At 36.8% G+C, this 21,759-nt stretch overlaps 2 protein-coding genes across 5 annotated transcripts; one reads left to right on the top strand and one right to left on the bottom strand.

Moving 5' to 3' along the window:
• Positions 1-645: 645 nt before the first annotated feature.
• Positions 646-7,869, bottom strand: LOC113765112. Its single transcript, XM_027309172.1, has 8 exons — positions 7,578-7,869; positions 5,446-5,807; positions 2,655-2,733; positions 2,176-2,547; positions 1,831-1,916; positions 1,642-1,673; positions 1,434-1,498; positions 646-1,136 (listed from the first exon to the last, which is right to left on the bottom strand). The coding sequence occupies exons 1-8, from the start codon at positions 7,590-7,592 to the stop codon at positions 900-902; spliced, it is 1,248 nt and encodes a 415-aa protein (XP_027164973.1). The 5' UTR covers positions 7,593-7,869; the 3' UTR covers positions 646-899.
• A 2,244-nt stretch (positions 7,870-10,113) lies between these two features.
• LOC113765703 lies at positions 10,114-17,815 on the top strand. 4 transcript variants are annotated; one of them, XM_027309945.1, is made up of 9 exons: positions 10,122-10,225; positions 10,963-11,495; positions 12,537-12,615; positions 12,761-13,150; positions 13,590-13,678; positions 14,477-14,517; positions 14,602-14,699; positions 16,907-17,125; positions 17,402-17,815. In XM_027309945.1, exons 1-8 carry the CDS (start codon positions 10,217-10,219, stop codon positions 17,093-17,095), a joined length of 1,428 nt encoding a protein of 475 aa, XP_027165746.1. In that variant the 5' UTR covers positions 10,122-10,216; the 3' UTR covers positions 17,096-17,125; positions 17,402-17,815. The 4 variants fall into 4 exon arrangements, 3 of the variants coding, with proteins under 3 accessions (XP_027165746.1, XP_027165745.1, XP_027165747.1); XM_027309944.1 differs by having other exon boundaries at positions 10,123-10,225; positions 17,422-17,815; XM_027309946.1 differs by having other exon boundaries at positions 10,124-10,225; positions 10,966-11,495; positions 17,422-17,815.
• The last annotated feature ends 3,944 nt before the right edge of the window (positions 17,816-21,759 follow it).

The raw sequence follows: 21,759 nt of genomic DNA, 5'->3' as shown, positions 1-21,759 counted from the left end.
AATGCCCCAGGGCATATGGCGCAACGGTTGAGGGGTCGGCCTTGTGTTGCTGGCTTCCCCACTAACCAGGGTTCGATTCGTGCCCGCTGCGTCGCACCTCCTGACTCACTTGGAAAAACCGTATGGGGCTGTCGGCTTCCCTCCGGTTTGGTGTGCCGGCTCGGATCCAAAGGGCTCGGATCGGAGCATGTTCCGGGTTAAAAAAAAAAAAATCAATTCTAATCCAATAACCCATTATCTCATTCTTTTAGTAAGTCCATACCCAAAAACTAATCTAAATTCAAAACCAATCTAATATAATAAATAATGATATTTTTCATAAAATTTGTAACATTTTTTTTCTTTACACATGATAATGCAATAAAGTTCTTTTTTTTTTAAATATTCATCATCATATTTTCTTAACATCAATTATATAACAACAAATGTTTAAATAAAATTAAAAGAATTAAAATCATAACCGAAAGAAACCAAAACCAGAGGTTCAAGAACCATAATCGTAACCATCCTAGTTTAGATTCCACCTTTCATAAAAATCAAAACCGTCAATTCTTAAATCGAAACCGGCACTGAAACCATGACCATGTCTAGTTGCATACACACCAAACGTGCTTTAGTTTTTAATGCTCTTATACACTACAAAAAGAAAAAAGCACACTGTACTAAGAAAAATTCAAATTCTGGACCTGACAGCAAAAAAGGAATGCAGACTATCTTGTTTAAAAGTAGTCAGGAATTCAAAGCATACGACAGCAATACACAGAATGATCTTTTACCTGGCAAACCTAATGCTTCTAATTTAATACATAAAACCAAAACCAACAAACCAGTTGACAGTTTTTAATACAGTCAAGTACTGACAGCTACTCCACATAAGACGCCAGTCGAGTGCATTCTCGCTATTGAATCCTTCTCCTGATGCCCAAAGCCAGAACACATACTCGCATCGCAGCTTTCTTAAACCTTGGCATTACTGGATTCATTACCTGAGTGATGGTTCCATTCACTGGTTTAAAGAGCTTGAGATCCGAAGTACTTGTTGGTTCGGTACAAGTATGGAATGAGCGAACCAGGTGGCAAGGACCTAGTGCAGGAAGCTGAGAGCATGTAGAAAATGTTCGGGTATTTGATACAGCCTATACAATATCAAAGCCAGCATTGTCAAACAAAAAATACAAAGCAATAATTTCTTGATGACAAAAATGATCCCTACAATTGGCACGGAAGAGTTTAGAAGAGAGCTTTGGAACTTCTTTCTCCGGACGAGAGGGACTTGCAATTAAAATAAACAGATTTGCCTCAGAGGTTAAGGCACTAATACGATTTTCTTATAAGAGATAAGAAAATGGAGCTAAAACATGCGCATCCACTACTTAGTTCTAAAAAACAACAGGGCAACCTTCACTTTCCCATCTTCTAAAGGTAGATTTTACCTTATTTTGTTTGACCAATCCTTGCATTGAAGACTTTTTGTGGGGCTTCAATTTAACAAGTTCATCTGCATCACAACAAAGGAAGAAGCATAATACAAATAAACTTCGCTAGCTTTTATGCTTTTCTCATATTCTCTCATTTGGTTTTCCATTCTAATTTCAAAACTTCACACGTCAGATAACTTAAAAAGATATGTGGAGAAATTACCTATCTCATCCTCTCGCAAACGCGTGATAGAACTTGTTTATTACCACAGCAAGATAAAATTTGTCAAAAACATAAATAGCAAATGATGATTGAAAGATGAAAAAACTAAAATTGATGACCATAGAAGTAGACAAAATACAAAACCAACTCCATTGTGATTGATGAAGAAAACTATACAGGAGCTATTACCAGTTTATCTGGTCACTTGGCCCGAGAAATCTAAACCTCTGAAGCAAGCCAGTGAGATCATCTGCTATCACGGAATTACTTAACCTCTGCGAAAATAAAACAAATAGAGAAAACAAATCAGCGCCTTAGTTTGCAGTTCAAAAGAAGCAAGTCAGAGATCACCCCAACTGGAAAAAAAAAAAATCAAAATTTAATGCCAAAAACACAGAACATAAAATACAGCAATCTTCATCCAAGGGTCAGAAAATGGAAAGAATACTACAACCATAAAATCAAATAACCCCATTTCAGCGGCAGCGACAATCTAACATAACTTAGTAAGTACATTAAACCCAGTAAACATACCATCTCTTTTATTCTAAAATGATACTCCTCAATAGCATCACCAGCCCACTCAAAAATTTGAAGCAACGTCGTCGCAGAGAGCATCATATCCCTCATCCGCTTGCAAGACCTAGTCTGTTGATATTTACCATCTGCAATCAATTGGTACTTCTCAAGGATCACTGAACTCAACTTGTTTGCAATGTACAGCCCAAGGATAGAGCCATCCGCTTCATAACCTTGAAGGGGCTCCAGAAGCTTTTCCCTGTTCACCATAAGCAAAGCAGCCAGTTGAATAAGTTTCCCTTCTTCAACGCAGTAGCTGCCTACTTTCTCAACATCTTTAGAGTCAATGCCAGCGGAGAGCAACTTTACCACCTCCAGTGGTTTACGCTGCCATAAACAACAATAAACAGACATGCTAAGCTTGATATTGTATTTACTCTTTTCACTTAGTGAATTGGCTGTTGCAATGAAAAGAAAGAGGGGCTTAAACGTACCAAAGATGGTAGGCATAGCATATAAATCAACTTAAAGACAGATTTTTCTGGGGTCCAATCAGCAATAAAGTCATGATGGCTGAAACAAGAATAAACAAAGGAAAAGAAAAAGTTTACAGCCACCGAAGAACATGAACTTTTCAACAGTCATAAAAAATAGGCACTGAATCAAGGGCCAGGGACATGAGCATGAAATGGACAATGAAAAGAGCAAAAAATGAAAATACAGCATGAATATCGCAAACACATTAGCTGTAACCAGACACCCTGCATATGCCTAAGATATGTCAAAAAGGACAATATCACGTATGCCCGCTAACATAGGGCTTATTCTCAATTGCCTCTGATTTTCGAAAGCAGAACCAGAAATCCAAAACACCTACCATGCCTCTTCTGAAGTTCAGTCTCTTTGCCCAAAAAAGGTAAAAGCAGGCCTTAAAAAGTAACAGTGAACCAGGGGGAAAATGCTTTTCATAAATCAAAAGCTAAGATCAGGTATATAAAATCATTTAATAGATGAATAGACTCCTAGGCCAGAAACATAGGTGACGTGTGTTATTGAGCATAAACATATTTGTCAAATGTATGCAAGCATAGGTTTTCAAAGAGTGTGTAGCTTGACAAAAAATGTCCCTTTCATCATAAAGATAGAACACAAACTCATAGAAGCCATTTGAACAGGGGATGAGTCACTAAACTACATTACGCAATTGTTGGGTGGAGATTTGACTTCATAGTTATGGGTTTTCCTCCCAAGAAGAACCGAGGATGTGGAGATGCGATCACTGACTCTTCAGATTTCAGAGGAGGATGGGTAAACATGTCTCAGTGTGATTCTTTGATCCACTAATTTTCTAAGGCATAGGATGTGGGTGAAAGTATTCAAAGCACAGTGAATAACCGTCAGTATCTTCCCAAATATGCTTGTCATGCTAACATGTATGGGGTAGTATTTCTTAGAAAAGTAACAGTACAATATCGTGCAGAAACTGATCCTCTATGACAGAAAAATTTAAATCCAGCCAACTAGCTCTCCAGGAATCCAAAATCTACGAAAAAAGACATCCCCACTCAACTCCAATAAAACCCTAGATTTTTTGTATTAGATAGTTAACATTTGGAAAAAAATAAAAAGAAAAAAATGCAAAAGAAAAGGACCTACATCCATGTGAGAAATGCTCTCTTTGAAGGTTTCCCTAACTGAAGGTTGACCAAAGTTCTGGAAATTCCTAATCTCTTCACGGGCTCAGTAGAATGGAGCATCTACTTAAGTAATCACATGCAGGTATGTGTACAATTAACCATTTTAGAGAAACAAGATTCTAGTAAGTTGTGTAACACCTGGCAACTAAATAGTTTCAAGTCTTCTTTAGCCACCCAAAAAGAACAACAATGCAATCTCAAGCATCAATGCAACACTGGGCAAAGCAAAACATCTCAAATTTCAACAAATGATTAACAAATCAGTAACATCAATCCCATATCAAAGTTATGATTTCAATAGAAAAAGTGAGTTCAAATCCAATATCAACTAAGAAGTCAATTAACCTTCAAAATTTGAGTCATATTCAACTTTGCAATGAGAAAAGGGTCTCACACGTCATAAAGGGGCAAAGATGTTCTATTTTCAGTACAGGAGCCTCTAAGAATGAGAGAGAATTGAGAATAAAAAATGAAAACAAAGCAGAGAATCATGAACCATACTGGAGAGAAACTTCTGGTCGGCTGGAAAGAAGCTCAAAGTTAAAGGTTGGAAAGAAATAAAATCCTAACAGAACTGGGAATCGTACACATTAAAATCAGTGCTGGACGGAAGTTACTACTAGAAAGGTGTGATTTTTTCTGTGAAACATGTGCCTAAGTACACTTATTTTGCGCTGACAAGTTTCAAGTCTGAAACATGCAATTGATAGAACTTCAGAAACGTCTGTCTTCCTAACTTGTTTATAAAAGAGGTTTTCTAACACACCTAAATTCCACCCAACCTACCACGTATATACACACACTAACAATTACTTCCCTCCCTTGTGTTCATATACATTCCCTAATTAATCTTAATTTTCCAAAAAATCTAACACCGTACATCTTAATGAGTGCCCACTGGGCACCTGGTAGACAGACCCTATAAAAAATTGGACCGGACTGAATTGATCAAACACATAAAGAGACTTGGCTCTACTTTGTATAGCACATAGAAAGGACCAACACGTCCAAAACAGACTACTCAGCACTCAAAACCTAAACATAAAAATAAAGACTTACGATCAAATACTCATTCTTACACAATCTGAAGGAAACAGAAATCAGGAAGACTTGTCTGAGAATTATTCTGGTCATAAATGATAATAACCCACAAATCTTTCTGCACATTTCAAACACAAAATGCTGAAATGGATGAAATATTCAAGCTATGATGGTCAAACTATGTAGGAAGGCCCAATGATTGCTTATTTAAGACTCCAAACCAGTCCCTCCCTTCCTCTTCCATTCTGTTTTTTTTAGCTCAAAACATGGTTAAGCAAACTACATCCAATGCAGTTTCAACTACTAAATCGAAATTAAGGTAATCAAACTCAGTAAAAAATTGGATAACCATCTACTAGCAAAACCAAAATAGATGAAAGAAGTTAACCATATGTTATTAGTGCAGCCTAACAAAATATTTCTTTTTTCCCAGATGTTTATGGAACATTAAAAAAAAAAACTATATAGTTGAGGCATGTATATAATTAGTATCGCAGAGTACATGCCCAGATTACTCCTCGTAAAATAACAAATTTCAGATAAGAACCTTATTGCATCAAGTGCAACTTGCAAAGGAAGCTTATCATCAGCAACTACATTTGTCCGAGCTCCATGTTCAAGAAACAGCTTTGCTAGCTCAAATGACAGATGATGAGCAGCAAGGTGCAACGGGTATCCTCCACGAATAAGTGCTGCATTAATATCTACTTTGAGTCCAGTCTCTCCTGCAAGGAGAGCACTAGCACAATCAGTTGACCGGTGCAAACAAATCCTGGAAAGCATCTCACCAAGACTAACAGAACATATCCCATTCTTGCTATTTTTCAGCTGTTCTTTAACCAAGCTCGTAAATTTATGCTTGTCGTCAGCAGCAATGGAATTTGCTATGGGTCCCAGATCACAATTCACCTGATCACTTTCAAGATTCTCCATCAGCAATCTTCAAGATAATTGGCATCACAAGGAAAAGGAAAGTGGATTGCAAAAAAGGCAAGCACAAACAAGTTGAACTAGCATGAACAAACAAATCAGATAGCATAGAGGAAATTCCACCAAGTATGTTGGATGGTTCTGGAAAAATCAAAAGAACAAAGGAAACATCATAGAGGGTCATCTTAAACACTTCACATGTACATCACCTTGTCCGCTAAAAACCAACTCTTAGCATATTAGTGCTGCATAGCGCGTAGCGTGCAATTTAAAAGAAATATCATCATTGCTGCCTCCAAATGCCTGTTACTGCTAAGAGTTGAACTTTGCCGTCATTGGACTCTATCACTTTGACCACAGAAATAGCAAATCATGACTCCAGATATGCATAATTAGCTACTATGGCAGCAAAAGATTAGTGTATGCAACAATCAGTGGATGTTATTCTCAAGCCCCGATAGTTAACAAAGGCCAAAGGGATGTAATTTATGCAACTAGGCTCATCAGCACCCGCATGGAGCAAAATGGGTAACTGCGTTTCTGTAAGGTGTTTAAGAAGTGCACCTTTACAAAATTCTGAAGATAAGATTGATTAGTTCTATTTGCTTCTTGATCTGATAACAAACTCATGTCTGATTGGATGTTGAACCTTAACAGATGATACATATAAGTTCACTTTTGCGTACGTCTCTGCTTTTAATTTCTTTTGACCAGTCTGAAGTAAGAAAGTATGGAGCTATCAAGTACCATGCTAAGTAGATTACCATACCAAGAAAGGAGCAGCCAAACTTCGGATTTTAGTACTGTATGGTTAAATAGTAAGACAGTGGTTTTTTTTCTTATCGGATTCTATTTGTGCATGTGAACGCGTGCGTGTGTTAGAGAGGGAGAGATCATGATGTCTAATTGAAGGAAGCTGCTCTCCATGGTAGTTGCGATGAAGAATTGATGGTAGAATGATGAAATGCTATAACAAAATAAATACCACAAACGAGAATTAAAAAAGAAAAGTCAACTTTTGATCGGAAAATTAACAGGTACCAACCAACCTATTCAAAAGGCTCATTCTGCCCAAACTCTTTTTTGGTACCAATTCACCCATTGAACCCAATCAAATTGGAATCATCTAGGTCATTCCATTTGTTATTCGCCCTGATCTCAGAGACAACTGTACTGCTCCGTTAATTTTTGATAGCTAATTCCTTTGAGATAAAAGACGCACTACAGAAGTATAACCGGAATAGAGCACATTTAGAAGTTCAATAGGTGTTGAACTGACACACCGAAAGGAAAACCAAAAACGGTTCAGTGGGTGAAGAGATGCTTTTGAAAACTAATTTATTGAACAAAAAAGTTCAGTGGATAAAATGAATCTGTGAAATACTAGCTTATTCAGCACTCTGTTGCACCCTACCCCAAACTGTTTAGTACCATATGCAAACCAGGTAGGGGAAATGTAGTCTTCCTATCAACTTTGGGAACAACATGAAGGGTTTACAATGAAATGAAGGGGTAAGGTCGGGAAGCCATTTGTAAAAACAACAGATTTCTGACTGGTTCCCATGTAAGTGTGAAGAAATAAGAAGAAAAGCTGGACGAAGAAATAAGGTGTTTTTGGCTCCAAAATCTAACATTGTGGATATGTTTCACATTCTCATAATTACACTGCAAGTTCTCCAAACAAATACAGGACAGAATATTCAGCGCAATTAACATAAGTAATCAACAAAACTCGAGCAAAGCTGTCACCTTTTTCTCATCCATTGTTCCGGCTTCCAGAGCTCCGGCCAAAATCCGTCTTCTAGCAGACGCTAGTAAATTGGCAACCTTGAAACCCTATCAGTAAAGACTAAAGGCTAGTACTTTTTTTTTTTTTGGGGGTTCTGGCGGACCTTTTTCTTGGACAGGCTTTCTTATCTTTTTGACTGTCGGCCGAACGCAATTTAGTTAAGATCGGTAGCATCTTTAGCTAGAGTTATGGTCTTGGATACTTCTGTTGGCCCTGGGCTTCCCATTACTGATAGAACTTTAATGTGCGGCATTTTGCAACAACCTAGCTGTGCCGCACGGCCTGTTCATGGTTCGTTATTTTAGGTGATTATAAATTGGGAAAATCGCCAATTTAGTCCCTAAATATTTTCACTAACGCTAATTTGGTCCCTTAAAGTTTTTTACTATGAAATTAGTCCTCAAAGTAAAATATATACGTCAATTAAGGACCTGCGTCGTTGCGCCGCCGCAAACTTGTCTCTTATTGAAGTAGACGGCAGTCCATTCAGGGGCTTTTTGGGCACTTCATGCCATGAATTCTTAGAAGGAAGTCCTATGAGTAAGAAGCCCGGTGAAATTGCGAAATTTGGGCTTGAGAAGCCTGGTGAAATATGGGCAACTGGATATTCAAGAGGAATTGGAGTTGTTTTCAGAAGAATTCTTTGGACTGGGATTTGAGTTTCCTTAGAAATCTGATTTTTCTGTCTGATCCTGAAGCTTTGGAGGTTAGTGATGGTATTGGAAATTTGATTTTCGTGGATTTTCTTGTATGAATCTTTGGCAATTTAAGCTCGTCTTTTTTTACTGAATGTTGTTCGACAGGGGAGATTGCAGGAATTTTCAAGTCGGAAGATCAGTTTCTGGGTTGGTGAAGATCGGATTGGAATTCTTTTTTTTTTTTTTGTTTAATAGGGTAAATCACAGATCACCATAGATTCATATACCTAGGTATAATCAAAGGCGTATTTACATCTCCAAGTTCTTAAAAAACAAAGAAATCAAAAGATCAACATTTCATAATCACAGCCGATGACAACGACGATGATATTTATGATCTTCAGTCTTCGTTCTTAATAGGATCTTCATAGTTGGGATCATTTACGGCGACAGCTTCTTTGTGGATCCGTCCTAGCTCAGCATCGGAGTAACAGTCACCGGACCACGTGAACTTGCCGCCATTGCCACCTTTCTTCGGCAATCCATTCATGCCTGTACCCGATTTCCTGTCTCTCCTGATCTCCTGACCGTTGCCGGCCTTCACATTTGTCTTGGAGCTTTTGCCGAAATTCCTCATCTGTCTCTCTCCGCCCATGGGTCTTCTATAGCTACTCTATCAATTGAAGTGAGTGGATTTGGAATTCAGACAAAGGATTAAAGCTCTGATTTACTTGAAACGGTTCCTAATTATGAGGACTAAAGACGATTAGAACCATTGTTGATTCTCGGTGGTTGATATGAGTTTTCAGATGGAAGCCTTTTTCTTTTTCTTTTGGGATTTTTCCCCGCCTTTTATCTTTACAACCAATTGAATTACTCAGAGATTTGTTCCAATGAACTTACCCTGTTATGAAAGGTAAAAAAATCTTCTTCATATGTTGTTTCTCCCAGAAAAATTTCAATATCTATTTTTGCAAGAGAAACAACTGGATTAGAAGCTTAGTCTTTCAAATTTGGTGACTAATCTAGTTGCCCAGTTGCCCAAAAATGGGGAAGTTTGCCCAACTGGATATGCCCAGTTGCCCAAAAGTTAGTAGCCATGGCCTCTAATCCAGTTGTCAAGCCTAGTGAAATTTCCCATGCCCAAATTCTGATGCTTGAGAAGCTGTAAATGCGAAAGACTAAGCTTGATAAAAGCTTAAGTACATCCATGCTTGGAGAAAATTGTCGAGCATTATCTTTGTTGCCGCATTTGCTGCTGTTCTTATATGTTCAGTCATGGCTGCTGCTATGGCTGTTCCTCCTGTTGCGGCCGTCCTTGCTGCTGCTACTTCCATCCCTCTGGGATCAATGGGGAAGTAGATTGATTCTCTTCTGCAGAGCTATGAAAATGCTGTCAAAGGACAGAAGGAGATCATGAGCTCAATTCGAGATAGAAAATTGGTTTGCGTCCAACATATGCCGAAATTAGGAAAACTTTTGAGAGAGTGCATGAAATGCCCAAAAAGCCCTTGAATGGACCGCCGTCTACTTCAATAAGAGACAAGTTTGCGGCGGCGCTACGACGCAGGTCCTTAATTGACGTATATATTTTACTTTGAGGACTAATTTCATAGTAAAAAACTTTAAAGGACCAAATTGGCGTTAGTGAAAATATTTAGGGACTAAATTGGCGATTTTCCCTTATAAATTATAATTTTGAATAATATTGCATCTGTTTATACTTATCAGTAGTATTTCAAACCTTTGGGGCGAAATGTTTAATTGGTCAAAATATACGGGGTCTGAATGTGATCATGCCTGAAAAGTTTTTTGATAGCTTCCACGGCCTCTTTTGTTGCTGTTGTGTTTTCTTACGCTGGGCTTCCTTCTTACCCTTTATTATCCTTAGTGTTTATCTTTTTTTTTTATACTACGGCGGCACCGGGTGTGGAGGCCGGAGAGGACTTGCCAGTGTGAGGATGGAAGCGGTAACAACCTGTTCTTTTATGTATTTTACATTCTGTTTTTAGAGTCTTCTTTTAATCGATCTGTTTGTCGGATTCGTTTACTGAGTTTACAGATAAATGAAAAGAAATTTATAAAGTTTGGAGTAGAGAAAAGAACACTACAACCTAGTACTTGATGTAACAAGCATTTCGTTTCAGAGCAAAAGTTCGGCTATTTGTATCCTAATAAGTCTGTTTGTATTGTTAACTTGTTCTTAAATATTTAGGTTGTAATGGAGTAAAATATGGTGAATCGCATTATAAGATTTCAGCTTCTCTTCTATGTTAAAGATTTGTTCGATTTGAGTGAGATCTAGAGCGGACATAGCACTTCCAGACAAATCGGTTGTTGTCATTTGCCTACTTCAAACCTAAAAAAAATGGGATCTTTTTGCTAACTCTAGAGCTTCTGAGCTAATGAAACCTTTTGTTGAAGAGTTACCAAGTCAAAAAAGAAGAAAAAGAATCCAGTGAGAGAAGAAATTAAAGGGGATGTCTGTCGTTGTAGGGAACGTCGTTTTCTGGTGGTAAAATTTTTCTCTTTCTGCTTTTCCCCGGGCTGCAATAACGAGACGAAGAGTTAGAAATTTTTGGACGCTGGAGATCAGGATTAGTGCTAGCATAGAGATTTTTTTTTATTTCTTTTTTTGTAAAAGAAATTGTATACTAACATCTTTGCTGCCTTTTGCTTTTTCTTTTTCCCTCGTCTGCCTAAAAAGCAGCCTATTTGGCTTAATAATAATGAGTTGGAGAAGGGGAAATCTTTGACTTTGTTCTATAACTATTACCGGATAGAGGAGAAGATTTCGACATTTGAATATGGGAAGCATGGGGAGGAGCATGGCGAGGTTCAGCATGTTTGCAGATCTTTGACTCTGGATGAAATGATTGAGCGTGCACTCTTGCATGATGACAAGGATGAATTTGTCCCTCTGATAAACGAGAATTATGAAAGCACAAAAGACGTGCCGGGTTGGATTTTGGAACAGATGTTTGCATTCGATTCTTCGAAATGTTTTGCTGCTGTGATCAATGGAGAAACTGGAACCAAATTTTGTTTACGTAACCATGAGTCGTTTTCGGGTTGTAGCAGACCTCCTCTTTTGCATTTGGCAGCTTATTTTTCATCTGTTGGAATAACTAAGTGGTTGCTGGCTAATGGGGATGCAGAGGGAGCAAATTATATGTGTGAAAGTGATTTTTATCATATGAAGGATATGCTGCCAATAGATGTTGCCCTTTTATCTGTAAGGTATATGTCAACTCGATCTTTTCTTGCAATGTTAAATTTTCTTTCTTGCCTTAATCAGTAGTTGCACTAATTAGCTGAGAACAGTTACTGTTCAGTTACCATTCTTTTTTACAATTCGTAATATGGACTGGATCACCTTGTTCTAGTTACTGCAATGTTTGCCCCTATGTTCTCCATGCTATTGTTGCTGCAATAGAACTTGCTCACCAAATTCATTATGGTGAATGCCTTGTGTTGTCTAAGGATGGCAACGGGCGGGGATTTGGGCTGATTTGAGCTGCCTACAAATTCCCCCCGCCCCAGCCCCAGCCCCATCCCCCGTCCCCGTCCCCGCCCCGCTTCCCTCCACGGGTGTCCCTGTGGGCTTAATAAAAATTTGTTATATAATTTTATTATAGTTGAATTTTAGCAAATAATCAAGTACTAAAATATCAACATATTACCAAATTATTATTCATTGAAATTTCACAATTGAAACTTATAAAAACAATCAAACAAAAGTTATTTGAATACAATCCAACATGATGAAATAAATATAACTAAAATAGTCAAGTTTTCATTTTTGGCACAAATATAATCACTAATTCATTGTTGTGCTTGTGCTTTTTTTTGAGAAAAAAATGTTATTGTATTAAGTGTAATTAGGGATTTAGTATAAATGTATTAGTAAATTTAGTATAACCAATTAATAATTTGTATTAGTACACATATATAATTATTAGCATAATTGATAATATCAATTATATTACATATACTAATATATATTATATAATACATATGACTAATAATATCATTATCATAAGTTTGTAACTAATTAAATTATATATTATATATATAATCATATACATATATATTTTATACATTTATTTTTTTAAAGCGGGTGGCGGGGCGGGGGGGGGAGAAATTCCCCCGCCCTCGCCCCAACCCCCCCTAGTCCCCCCGCAGGCACCCGCCCCCATTGCCATCCTTACCTATTATTGCCTTTGAGGTCTGTCAAACTAATCTTTTCGCAATTACCTTGTTGCTTGTCTATTTGCACAGGAGTGGAATACAATTGAATGGTTGGACTAGACAAGAATCAATTTTCAGTCTCTTCTTCGGTCTTTTGAGAGGCGAAAAGGTTCTTTCTGAATTATCATCCGGTGCTTCTTGGGGCATTTTTTAACTTTTCTGGATTTGCCTTATGGGTAGTTATAAATTCCCCCCCCCCCCCCCCCAAAACCCTTGGTTTTGCCTTATTCATCGAAGAAAACTTCTTCTGGCAGCGTAGAAGTATGGAAGTCTTGAGATTGCTTGCACAGCATACAAATGAGATTAGGGAGCAATTTTTCAAATATACTAAGCCAGGCAAACTTGTTGATGTAGCTGCCCTTTTGTTAGTAGCTCATCAAAAGCTTATGCCTCTAAATGTCACTAAGGAAATGCATGGCCTTCCTTTAGCTGGAGAACAGTCTGACATCACAAAATTTGTTGCATGCAAGATTTCAAGAATAGATATTCTTCAAAAGAGATCATTGTACTCTGATGTTGACAATGAGCTCCTGCAAGAATGGAAGGATATGAAGGCTCGTATGAAGATGATCTTACTGTTGTTTAAGATATTTGAGAATATTGGTCATTCTCTAAGCGCATTTCTCCAGCTAGACCCAGATCAGGTATGGTTTTATTCCTTTCTTTGGTGGTATTTTCTTTTTGTCTATATCTGAAGTGTGTTGCAGAAACCTTTATCCACTTCTGCTCTCTGTAGACTATACAAAATGATCTAGATATGGTAAGTGTTGAAGGTTTTCTTTGCTATTAACCTCACAATGACAAAAGGCAGGGTTTACAATGACATCAAAATTACACAGAGTTCTACTATATAATCAATGCATTGTTTTTTGACTTACTCCTTTTTATTTTTTTGAAGATCTAATTTGGTTGGTCACATGTTCATAAAGTATCCATTTTGTTCTTGTTGTGTGTTGACTTGACAAAAAGAAAAACCAAAGTGTAATTGAATTTTCAGTCACCTGCATTTGTCTTATATGGGAAGAATGTGCATTATGGTCTTTTGCATGATAGATTCATGACTTCTGATATGTTTCTTTACAGGAAGAAGCTAGATTGGCAGCAAAACTTGCCTGGATCTTCGAGCAAACAGGATTGCATGTAAAGGACCGAGATATCCATGGTGTTTGCAGGTTTTGGTACTATTAACCTTTTGGTGTTGTTTGTTGCATAACCTCCTATACGTGAAAAATGACAAAACCAGCAATTCAGGATGAGTCAGTCAGTTTATTTTTGATGGATTGTCACCACGTCACCAATTCTTTGTAGTCCTTAGCTTGCAATTTAGCTGTAGAACTTGCCTAAACCCTTAGCCAAACCTGGAACTATTGTTGGTTGACATAATTTTACAATGCTCTAGTGTTTCCAAGAATGTTGTATGGCTTAACATGATCAATCTTTATATGGTAATATTTAATGCTGGAATATCATAGAATGGGATGTCTGATTCCTTATCTTGTTGTCCCTAAACAAGCCAAATGATATCACAAGACAGTTCAGCTGAATTTGGTACCAGATGATACATGCTAGACACAAGCTCAAATTATAGGCTTTCAGGAGGGGTAAGTGAAAGAAAAGTTTAGTGAGTTTTTATTTGATAATTAATATCCGAAGTAGATTAAACAAAAGTTGACTTTGAAATTGAATGAGTTAATATGGTCCTATAATGTGCATGGACCTTCAGAGAAGTGACTACTGTAAGAAGCCCATATCAAATTTGCACATGTTTTGATGTTTTCAAATGGACTTCCCTTTTAGGAAGCCCATTTATATGGTTAATCACCAAACTCCACTTGCATTGTTAAGAACTTCCTCAGTACCCTTTGTCAGGACGTAACTTTTCTTTGGTGGACTTTCCTTTAAGCCCTTTTTTTGCAGGCTTTCTTGCTGATATTGTTTCCCCATCTTTTTGTGTTTCCTTTTTCCTGTAGTACTGGTGCCTGTGCAAATTTGACTCTTGTAAATAAGATAGGTAAGCGTTGGGTCCTTCACTTTGAGATAATTTGGAAGCAGAGCAATTTGCTAGCAATGTTTTTTTGACATAGTTTATGTTCAGTGTATGCAAGAAGTAGGGGGTGTGGCAGTTGTATGAATTTTGGACACGAGGAGAAGAGGAGTTTGGAGGGCTTCATAGTTGGTGTTCCTAAAATTCAGGTAATGAAACTGCATGTCTTATTTAGCAGAGGCAGATCTAGTGGTTTTAGGGAAAAGTTCTTTTTTGTCTAATGAACCAGCCTTGCTGTTCTTAACCTCACGAGTGTATTAATGCCTGGCAAAGCTAGAAATTGAATATATCTTACAAGATTCAAAGAACCAAATTTCCTTTCATTTTTGCATGGTCAACGTGTTGAAGAGCATTTAGCTTGAGATATAAAAGTATTCATCATGAAGTTTTGCCCTAGTGTTCTAAACAAAAAGATATTGATCCGAGGTTTAGTGAACGAAAATAAGGTGCTTTTACTGATGATGATTACAAATTTCTGCCTTCCTTTTACCACTCGGTGCATAATTTAAATGTTATACCAAAACCCATTTGTAAACATACACTAATAGTTCATGTTAAGAATTGTTCTGATGCATGAAAAACTAAATATCAGAAGATGATTGATGTCCTACGAATGCGCGACCTATAAACACGAAAATCGTGCTCGAGTACATGTAAAAGAATCAAGCTTTGGAATTGGATAGCAAAGTTGAAGTTTCTAATTCAATATAGAGATGAAAGATGAAATTACAGGACTGCAAACTATACTTGGTGAATTGGTAATGCTTGAGTAGAGCTTTCACAAACATCATGTAGTGAATAGCTCCATCCTATCAAGAGATGATAATTATTAACATCTAATTGAAGCCCAACTTGAGTAATCAGGTCATCTTATTGTGTTTCTTGTGGTTGAATGGTATTCAGCTGCCTTGGTTTTGAGTTTAAGTAGCTCTAGTGCTCATCTTTAGCTGTTTGGGAATTTGTTGTGCTCTCTCAACGTTGAAGTAGCTTTAGGTGGACTGTAATTAACATTCTGAACTGGAAACTTTCTTCTTGTTATATCTCTGAATTCCTCTTAATCTATATAGATGGTATTCAGCTGCTTTATTTGTGCATTTACTAGCCGTATGAATATTTGTGGTGCTCTCTGGACTCCAAAGTAGCTTTAGCTGGACTATTATCAACATTCGAACTTCAAAGTTTTCTTGTTTTTTAATCTCTGAATTCTTCTTAATCTATAGCTGTATTCAATATAAAGCAGCATAAGCTTTAGGAAAAAAAGATGATGTACAGCTGGTTGAAATTGTTTTTTATCATTAAAAAACTTGATGGCTTTTAACCCTTTGCATTTCCTTTTTTTTTTTTTTTTTTTGTCGAAATGTTAGGATAATTTCATTCATCAGTGTAATGGAAGTTACATGTGCGAGCAAAGGCTCGAAAAACTGTACATTTAGTGCTCAATGACACTGAGGCATAGGAGCTAAGTCTTTTACTACTTTCCATACTATCTTCCCTAACCAGGCAAATAGAGCACAAGTGAAACAACTCCTCCATGTTAGAAATGTCATCAATCAAAGTAGCTATTCTACTATCCGAGGGTCTCTGATGCTTTAGTTGTCTCATTAGTTCCTTGTTCTGGGAGTGGAGCTTAACTCTACCCCACTGCTGTCCCAATGCTTTGCATGAGACAAGTTTGATTGCCACCGCATCATCTAGGACTTTGTTTCCCAAGCTTCTCTCTTTGCATTTCCTTTTTAACCATGCTGAATTTGCAGTAACTTGACTTGGTAATAATATCTCATCCAGCCTAAGCATAAAGCCACGGAAAGCTTTTTGTTGTTTCAAATTATGATATTGATTGGGAAGCCTGTCTGAGACTGGGTACACATCTTGTGATTGATTTTTGAGATCCTTCCTCGTGGAATCATATGGTGGCTAAAATGTGTGTGGTAGAAAATTGGAGGCAGATTTTCTTTAAGATTTCTCGAGCTTGAAAGAATCCTAGGCTTATTTGTAGTGAGCTTGTATCAGCACTTGAGTTCTTTTGATGGTCATTCATTCCTGCTAATGTACAGCTCATGAACCCTCTAAGGAGTTATTGTACACCTGTTATTTAGTATGACCTTGAACAGAAATGCTGAGCTAATCCTGGAAATCACGGACTTGGGAATAGATCCTTTGGGCTAATAGGATTGGGGATGATACTTGGAATTCTGCATTGATTCTAATCTTATGAGGCAATGATGTCAACACTCATTTTGTTTGTCCAAATTATTCTTTACCCGCTGACAGTCAATTTAAGGAATCTAAATTTGATTTTCTAAAGAAGTAAAGGTAGCATTCTACTTAACATGTCTTCTGGTTATGTGCAAAACAGCAACAAGCTTCCTGTAGTATTCCTATTGGACACTCATCATATCATACACTGACTTCTGTTGGAGCAAAAAAAGAATCTGGATCTGCTGGTCAACTGAAGATTATGTATAGTGTAGCGCCAAAGGGCGGGTTCACCAAGTACTCTACTTTCCTTGTGAAAACCTTGAAAAGGGGAATGCGGCACATGTAGATGCCCTTGCTGTAATTGACAACATTGCAGGTAGCATTTCCCTCCCTTGTGAAACCTGTTAAATCTGTGTCTGAGTTGCAGTACTAGAATCGTTATATTGGACTTCAAACAGTTTAGGATTTAAAGTTGCTGGCTTTTGACTCTGCTTCTGTTTGTTTAATGGATCTCGTTGTAGCTTCTTAGCATTTCAGACATCAGGGAAGAAAGTTTGTTCTTTCTCATTAAGTACCTATTGTAATTTATGGTCTTTATTTTTTACCTAAGATACGTGTCCTAACTGTGTGGATGATATTGAACTTGGTTCAGTTTTGACCTTTACCATGCAGGGAAGGTTCCAGTTGGTTGTCTTGAAGCGAGTGAGCATCTCTTTAACTGTTCTCTAGTACGTTATTGAAGACTCAGTCCAATGTGTTTTTGTCCGTCTGGAATGGAACTGGGGATTTCTTTTGGTCGTAGAGAGTGAATTATTGGACCAGACTCTTTATGTCCTTGCCCTATCATCTTATTTATGTCTACTGAGTAACGTTGGTATGCTGCCAAGAAGATCCTCTACATGCTGTAGTATGATATCTATGCTGTAGAGTGAAAGAGTACAATCGGGATCTTCTCTACTCTACTTGTATTCCTGTAACACTTATTCCGCTTTTCCTGAGAAGTACAATATTTTGTCACCTTTCTTCTCAATTAATACTAAGCACGAACGCAGCCTGTTGGCTCCAACACCGGCGTCCTCGTCAGCAGGAAAAAACGCGCAATTACGATACATTTAGGATACATTTTCCTCCTATCAAAGCCGCCCTCCTTGAGGCCTAAAGTCCCGTGTTCCCAGTTGACCAAGATTTGTAAAATTAATGGAGTACCAAAACTAATTTTGATTAAAAAAAAATTTGTTCCTGTTATTCATAAATATTTTTTCAATTATTTTTTTATTCTTTTTAAGTCACGTATATCATGTTACAAAATAAAATCTTTTTCCAAATAATTTTCTCTCCAAAGTCACTCTCTAGTCTCTATGGTCGAGGAAACGAGCCCTGGTGGCAAGGATTCGCTCTCCATTGCCCACCAAGTAACCTTTTTTTTTTTTTTTTTTTTTTTTTATAGCTGGGTATCGGTCACTCCGGACCGGTAATACCGTCTGTGCCACTATTCCCACCAAGTAACCTTTCTTACTGATTTGTCTGATTGCACTGTTCTCCTCATTCATGTTAATTCTATGACACTTGTAGATCATACATGCAAGTAAACTTGATAACGATTTTGGAATTGACATTTTCGATTTAAAAATTAACGGCTTCGATTTCTTATTCCTTCATATCAATTCCATGACGTTTGTGGATCATACATGCAAGTAGACATGGTTACAATTCTAGAATCATCAGTTTCGATTTAAAAATTAATAGTTCTAATTTTTCTGAAACTGAAATTTAAACCAGCCCTTTTAGGGATGATTACGATTACAGTTGTTGAACCTTTAGCTCCAGTTCCGAGTTCTTTTGGTTACAATTTTAGTTCTTTTAATAATGTTTAAACACTTGTTTTATAAGATTGTTTCTAAAAAAATATGACAATGAATGTAAAAAAAAAAAAAAATATTGTATTATCATGTGTAAGAAAAAAGAGAAGACGTGGGCGAATTTTATGAAAAAAAAATCTTGTTATTGATTAGATTATATTCGTCTTGGATTTAGATTAGTAATAGTGTATAGGCTTGCCAATTACATAGGACAATGGATTATTGGATTAGAATTGGACCTGCTAGCATTATGTGTGGACTGATCAAATATGTTTAGATAGCAATTATTAAACTCTAAACTGATCAAATATGTTTAGATAGCAAATATTTTTTTAAACGGTTTGAACGTGTCGTAAATCTGCAATATTGGTTCTAATTCAAAATTTTGATGAACGTGAACCTGAAACTATAGTCACGGTTGTGGTTTTAGTTCTAGTATCCAATATCCAGTTTCGATTCCGGTCCAACAAACTGCTGGACTGACTCTAGTCCGATTCTAGTTTAAATCTGAACTTGTGGCCACCCTTACATGCAAGGCTTTTGTGATCAGTGACTAAAATTCCATATGTTGTGTTTGGATTCAGAGATTTGAACGAAGTATTTGAAATTATTTCAAATCCCTCTAGTTGTTTATATCATTTAGGAAGTATTTGGGTTTGTAAATTATCAATTATTCTAGTATTTAAGATTTCAGGAAAGAATTAAATGCATTTAGTTATATGATCCAAATTTTAACACTCCAACAAAAATTAATGATTTCAAGTTAGTGCTTTTTATTCCTAGGAGCCATGGATGCAGATCAGCAAATTAATTAAGGAAAAAAAATAAAGGAGAGCCATGGTGTGTTCCGTTAACCCACCTCTAACTCATAATCCAAAAATGGAACCCCAAAAAATAAAATTAAAAAAAATTGATTATCACGTATGATTAAGAAAAGTTCTTGTTCTTGTGAGAGAGAGACTAGGAAGAGTAGGGAGGGGAAGACAAAAACAAAGAGGGCAGACAGAACTTGGAGGTTCGGAGCAAAATGGAAAACATAATTGTCACTTGCTAGGGACGGTGTACACTACTAACAAGAATTACAGTATAACCAGCCCATGGTTATTGTTCATAAGCTCACTGACATTTTTTATAAAAAAAAAAATTCCAATGACTCTCAAACTATTAGTCGGTTGAACTTTTGGTCCCCTAACGGTTAAAAGTGAACTTTTGGCTCCCGATCTATCCAAAGTGCAAAATGTTGGGCTTTCTGTCAAGTTCAATAGTTAATACCGATGGAAACCAGACGCATGCCGAAATATGAAGGGCATTTTTGTTCGCTACAAGCTGTGTTTCACTGGATAAAATGGGAGTTCTTACCGAACAAAGAAATGTATGAAGAAAAATTCTATTGCAGCCAAAGGTCTCGTTGAACAAAACAAATGCTAGGAACCAACAATCCCTTTTTCCGCTTGTGTAGGTGTGAGAAAGTGACGAGGGCCATAACTTTGTGGATCTCAAGGAGTCCTAAGTATAGATTTGCTGTATGCGTGGATAGTGGCTGCAGATTTTGGCAGTGGATCAATGAGGAGATGTGACGAGGAGATGATGTAGCTCGCAGGTTGAGAATGTGTTGTCAAGTGGATTGTGGTGTTGAGAATGTCCATGGATGATGGCTTTAAGTGAATGGTGTTGAGAATGATGTATCTCGCATCTGGCAGTGGATCTATGATTTTGTCAAGTGTTTGACTAATTAGGCTGTTAAAGAACCAAACTTCATGATTATTGTGGTGGGCTCTTAAAAAATTGAGAATTTTACCGCTTGATATTCAAGGGAGTATTATCTATTGGAGCTGCAATGTTTATTACCAGCATGGCTCTTACTCTTGTTTATGAAGATTATTAGAACTTTCCTAGTCATGTCTTGGGTAGAAATGGGGTGTTTTCAAATGATTCCATCGTAATTTTCCTTGCAATTAGAGGTTTTGTGATTCCTATACAGGTAATGAGGTATGATTCTATTGCTTCTGTAAAGCTCAGGATACAAAACCGTAAGGGATTTTTTGTGAAGAATCAAAAACTTGTTTTTTATGGGAAAGAATTAGTGCGAAAAGTCCCGTGTTCAGGACTATGGGGTCACTGATAGGAATGCGTTGTGTTCAATCCTTAGGCTACCATATCTCCAGGCGATTACTATTAGAATTGTGTGTGGGAAAGAGTTTGAGTTCCATATTGGAAGAAAGAGAAATGTGGGCTATGCGAAACAACAGATTGCTAAAAGAGTGAATGAATTTCTTGATCTGAAAATAATGGTAGAGAGAGGGAGAGATAGTGATAAAAATAAAAATAAACAATTAGGTCAAAATCATTTTTATTCCATTTTACTGAGTGAAACACAGTTCATTGCGGACAAAAATGCCCTTAATATTTCGACATGCGTCACACATGGTCGTGGTTTTCCATTGATATTAACTTCTAAACTTGATAGAATGCTTAATATTTTGCATTTTGGATAGATCGAGGCCAAAAGCTCACTTTTAATTGTTGGGAGGCCAAAAGTTCATCCGACTAATAGTTTAAGGGCAATTGGGATTTTTTTTCTCTTTTTTATATAGTTAAGAGTAGTCACAGCTTGTATTCTATAAACAGATACTTAAAAAAAAACTAAAATAACAACTATAAATACTAAAATTACAACGAGTAAAACTATAACCAGCTTTTCTATTTATTAGAAATTAATTCTTACAATAAAATCTTAGGCCTTGCTTGAATTGAAGTTTTCTTTTTTTTTTCTTTTTTACATTTTCCATGAATATATTTCTTAATCATATTTTTGTCACACATACACTAAATTGTTATAGTTTATTTTATATTTTTTTTCAGAAAATAACAATCTAAATAGATTCTTAGAATCTGCTTCAAAATGATTCATGGAGAGATATACTATATGCTGTCACTGTCGATCTTTCTTGGCAGCATTAGGATTATGTTTAGCAGGTTGAAGGTTTGACGGCAAATTTTCCAAACCAAAATATTTAAAAATCTTTTTCATATTTTCATAAATAACCATGAAAGGTATTTTCTAAGACACTTACAAAACAAAAGAATTTTCTAGGAACATCCAAAATAGAAATAGGAAAGGCAACGGGTTAGTTGCCTTCAAAAATCTTTT

The sequence above is a fragment of the Coffea eugenioides genome, chromosome 3, assembly GCF_003713205.1.
Source record: "Coffea eugenioides isolate CCC68of chromosome 3, Ceug_1.0, whole genome shotgun sequence".
NCBI classification, from domain to species: Eukaryota; Viridiplantae; Streptophyta; class Magnoliopsida; order Gentianales; family Rubiaceae; genus Coffea; species Coffea eugenioides.
Note: the sequence above shows the minus strand (reverse complement) of the source record. Positions and strands in the feature narration are given on the sequence as shown.